This window comes from Notothenia coriiceps, unplaced genomic scaffold (genome assembly GCF_000735185.1).
Source record: "Notothenia coriiceps isolate Sejong01 unplaced genomic scaffold, NC01 NC01_scaffold00014150, whole genome shotgun sequence".
Classification (NCBI taxonomy): Eukaryota; Metazoa; Chordata; class Actinopteri; order Perciformes; family Nototheniidae; genus Notothenia; species Notothenia coriiceps.
This window is the reverse complement of record NW_011346851.1, coordinates 1-4,506: the sequence shown is the minus strand read 5'-3', so window position 1 is coordinate 4,506 and position 4,506 is coordinate 1. Positions and strand designations below refer to the sequence as shown.

Genomic DNA, 4,506 nt, shown 5'->3' with positions numbered 1-4,506 from the left:
AATGTAAGTTTTACATTTAGTTGGACACTTCATTCAGTACAGTATGATGTTGCACTTGTTAATGGTCTGTTAAGATGTAGACCGCAGAAAACTCATTGGTGCAAAACATTCACTTTTTTAATGTGTTACAGTATGCTTAGAAAAGTTGAATATTTTAATGTAAGTTTTACATTAGATTCCCATTTAGATGATGGTTGAATCAATATTGATTCCTAACACTGATTCAATATAAAATCAACTAAAATGTATATGTAGATTCCCATTTGGATGATGGTTAAATCAATATTGATTCCTAACACTGATTCAATATGAAATCAACTACAATTTACATGTAGATTCCCATTTGGATGATGGTTGAATCAATGTTGATTCCTAACATTGATTCAATGTAAAATCAACCAAAAATGTGCATGTAGATTCCTATTTAGATGATGGTTGAATCAACATTGATATAGTGTCAGTTATGGTTGAAAGTCCAACGTTTATTCAACATTAAAACAATTTCCGCTTTCTGTTTAATTTCAATGTCCGGGTTTCAACATGGATTCAATATTTCTGCCTAACCATATTTCAACATTGATTCACTCATATTTTGCTATCTGTAAATCTGCATTTACTGTAAGTAGGCTACTGTACTGAAGTAAAACAAATACTTAAGTAAATACTTAAGTAAAACAAATGGGGTACGTGTTCTTTATTTGAGTATTTTCACATTAAGCTACTTTATATTTTACTCCACTACATTTTGTTGGCAAATGTTGTATACTTTTTACTCCACTACATTTGTTTTACATATTTAGTTACAAGTTACTTTGCAGATTTCGGTTATTAATAACAAGTTACATCTCCACACATTATTATATACGATCATAGATTAAGCTACACGGAAGTGTTTGAAATATTTCAAATAAAACCCACTTTTACCGAGTTCAGAGGGAAGAGATGAACAAATAAATGCACCAATAATTGTAATAAAACGACCTTTACTTGCTACTGAGTATTTTTACACAGTAGCTACTTTTACTTTTGAAAATAATGGAGTATTTATTCCACCTTTTGATAAACACAATCTCAAAATGTGACTCCCCACATCACAAACTTCCGAGATCCATACGAAGGCGGCATTGCAACTGTGAAATCAGAGCTGTGCATATGCACTTGAACGCATCTGTTTTTCATGGGACGGAAGGAGCTCGGCGGTACAGGAAACACTTTCAGTAGAGCTGCTGGATGTGGAGCCGCGGAGGACTGCTGGAATCAGCCACAAGTTATCTGAGCTGCCTCTGACAGCCTTGACACTTTAACACACACGCTGAGCGGGAGAAGGTCGGTAACGTTCGTTAAGTTCAAGTTCAGTATTTCGTTTAATATGAAATATAAGCGAACGTCAGTATTCGTTATTAGCGGGAGTGTGTTGTGCTCTGAAGAGAGGCGGTGTGGAGGTGAAGTGAGGTCAGCTAACTACCGGGGATGAAGTCTCTGCTCAACGTCAGACTGCCTTCAACAACAATGATTCCGTGGTGGAAAGTAACTAAGTACATTTACTCAAGAACACTGCTAAAGTACAATTTTGAGGGATTTGTACTTTACGTGACTATTTACATGTGTTGCTACGTTGTTCTTTTACTTTATTATTCAGAGGTAAATCTTTTACTTTTACTCCACTACATTTATTTAATACCTTTTTAGTTAATTTACAGATCTGGATTAATGATGTGAAATGGAAAGGTTTATGTCAACTAAAAACAATATACACGTTCCTCTATGATAATGCATTAGTAGATTGTAAAAGAGCAATTGTTACTGCTGCTCAGAAGAGAAAAGGATTGCCAATTATGGACTTTGTTACATTCCTTTTTCATTTCAAGATTACAAAGCATTTGTAGAACTTTTTCTTCTTTTACTTTAATTTAATTAAGGTGTTTATTTCAGAATCAGAATTCCTGTATCAGTCCCACAGCGGGGAGGTGAACAGTGTTACAGCAACAAGTGGAATAGCAGATAAAAAAAGGCATGCAATAATAAAAAAGAAGAAAAGCACACTTTAATAAAAATAAAGACAAATGGGAACACAACCATGGCTAGAGCAAGAGCAATGTGTAGTAACAATTAAAAAAAACAACGAAGTGACATAAATAACATATTAACGTAATCTTCTAAAAATGAAATGTTGGGACATTTATAAAAATGTATTTTTGTATTTCATAAAGTTTTTAAACCAAACACCAGTATTCAAATGAATGTCTTATTCATTAGGGATGTTAGAGTTGCTTTAACAAGCAGTGACAGAACATTGGGTAAGAGCCCGGGTGATTAGAACTCTGTGCTGAGCAGGTGAACTGTTTACTGGAGGCCTGCTTTGCATTCAAAGGAAAATGTGCTCTGGTGAAGAAGGAACATGTTGATATCCTACACAGAATGAATGTAGACATCAGGGGGGTATACTACGAAGCAGGATTTTCGCTTAGCCGGCTAACTTCAGGGAAAACTCCGGCTTTCCCGTCCTACGAAGCTAGTTCTCTTTTTAGCAGGCTAGATCTCCATGGTAACTTATGCTGAGCGGCTAACCTGCCCCGGAGCAGGTTAGGTTGCAGGCTAAGAGATCAACTCAGTGAAAGCACTGCCTGCTGACCAATCAGAGCTCCGTGTGCGGAGTTTAAAGCGATCAAGTCATATTACAGGAGAAAGGAAATAGAGAAATACTGCCGTTGCAGGAAAGACGGCCGGCAAAAATCACCGACTGTGTGAACGTGAAAATGAATAGAATATCACCACCCATCAGAAAGCTTACTTAAATATCTGCCACAACATAAGTACACTGAGTGCAGACGTCAATGTGTCCCATTATCATTCATATCACATCATATCACATCATAATGTATCATATATTTTCTTATCTGAGTCAGCTGAGCCGTATCTGGCCGCGCAACACTCACAGTGTCACATACTGTATGCAGAAGTATTATTTTAAGCAACACATTAAGTTGACGAATGTAATTAAAGTCAGATCGTGTCTTAGACGGGGCAGTGATATCATAAACCTGTTAATGTACGCATTCAAACACTTTTTCTTTTACCCGCTATATTCACCTTGCAGGTGCAGCGATGTGGCTTTGATCCTGGATACAGTGTTTGAGTCATGGATGTTTAAAGTTTAACTTCTTCATATGTCTACGTAATATTATAGTTGACTTTTCATTCAGGATGTATGACGCCTCTGCGCTGTCAGTACGCTTCTCCATGTTTGTGATTGGTCGAATGCTCCAAATACCACCCCTTTCATGTGAACCCACACCTAACTAGATAGGGCACGGCTGGCTTGAGCGATCCACTTGATAACCCGTGTCGTAGTACCGTTTAGCGAGAGCGCGTATGTTTTGGATTAGGCCAACCGGCTAACTCAAACATATCCAGGTTAGGTTGAACCAGCTTCGTAGTACAGGCCCCAGGTGCTTCTTGGTGTGTGTGCTCAGCTGTTAGTGTGTGCTGCAGGTGACAGAGCAGCGCTGAGATGGCCATCGCACACGTGGCTACAGAGTACGTGTTCAGCGATTTCCTGCTGAAGGACCCGACCCAGGCTCAATACCGCAGCGTCCGCACGGAGCTGGCGGTGGACAAGATGGTGACCTGTGTGGCCGTGGGCCTGCCCCTCCTGCTCATCTCTCTGGCCTTCGCTCAGGAGGTCTCCGTGGGTGAGTGGACCACAGTCTGTTCTGGCTAGATTACTACTGTCTGAGTCGGGTTAGTCTTTGTAAACATGTTTTGGCCTTGGCTGTGTCCCGAGACTTTTCACACTCTTAATACACATATCTTGCTACCGCCTGTTCTCTAGCATTCGACAGACAGTAGGGTTCCACTGTGACCATTGTCAGGCAAATTATCCTACGGATGTCACCTGCTATAATTATCATATCTTATTTCCCTTTGTTTCGCATTTCGGTAGGCTGAAATGTAAACGGCTTAGTTGCCTGTCCCCTGTGTTCCTGTTTCTCTGTCTTTCTGTTTCTCTGTGTGACCTGGGTCAGAGGCTATAGCTGCTGCAAACACCCATCCTTCCAGCTGGAATAGATTAACACTGTCAAGTGTTTTCACTCTTCATTAAATAACACAACTTTGGTTTAACTTCTATATTTGTTCATTTCTTACCAGAAGGAGTTTAGTTGTGGAATGTAAAAGGTTCATCTTAAGGTTACATCTTAAAATCCTGACATCCTGAAGTGTCAAACCAATGAACAGCCTGATTCATTAACTTTGACAGTCTGCAGATTAAAATGTTGAACTAACATTCCTGAAAAAACTCTGCCTCATTTCCTCATTTCAGTCAAATCACTGGTTCAATCCGTTTGTGTTGTTGTCTGTCTCCGTTGTGCTCAGGTACCCAGATCAGCTGCTTCGCCCCCTCTAACTTCTCCTGGAGGCAGGCTGTGTATGTGGACTCGTACTGCTGGGCAACTGTGCACACACACACTCTACCTCTGTGGCTGCACAAGGTACACACACACACAC

At 39.7% G+C, this 4,506-nt stretch overlaps 1 protein-coding gene across 1 annotated transcript; it reads left to right on the top strand.

Moving 5' to 3' along the window:
- Positions 1-1,210: 1,210 nt before the first annotated feature.
- LOC104948323 (pannexin-1-like) lies at positions 1,211-4,490 on the top strand (the record flags this gene model as incomplete). Its single annotated transcript, XM_010774519.1, has 3 exons — positions 1,211-1,326; positions 3,493-3,692; positions 4,375-4,490. Coding segments are annotated over exons 2-3 (297 nt in total), but the record flags the coding sequence as incomplete, so codon positions are not given.
- Positions 4,491-4,506: the final 16 nt, after the last annotated feature.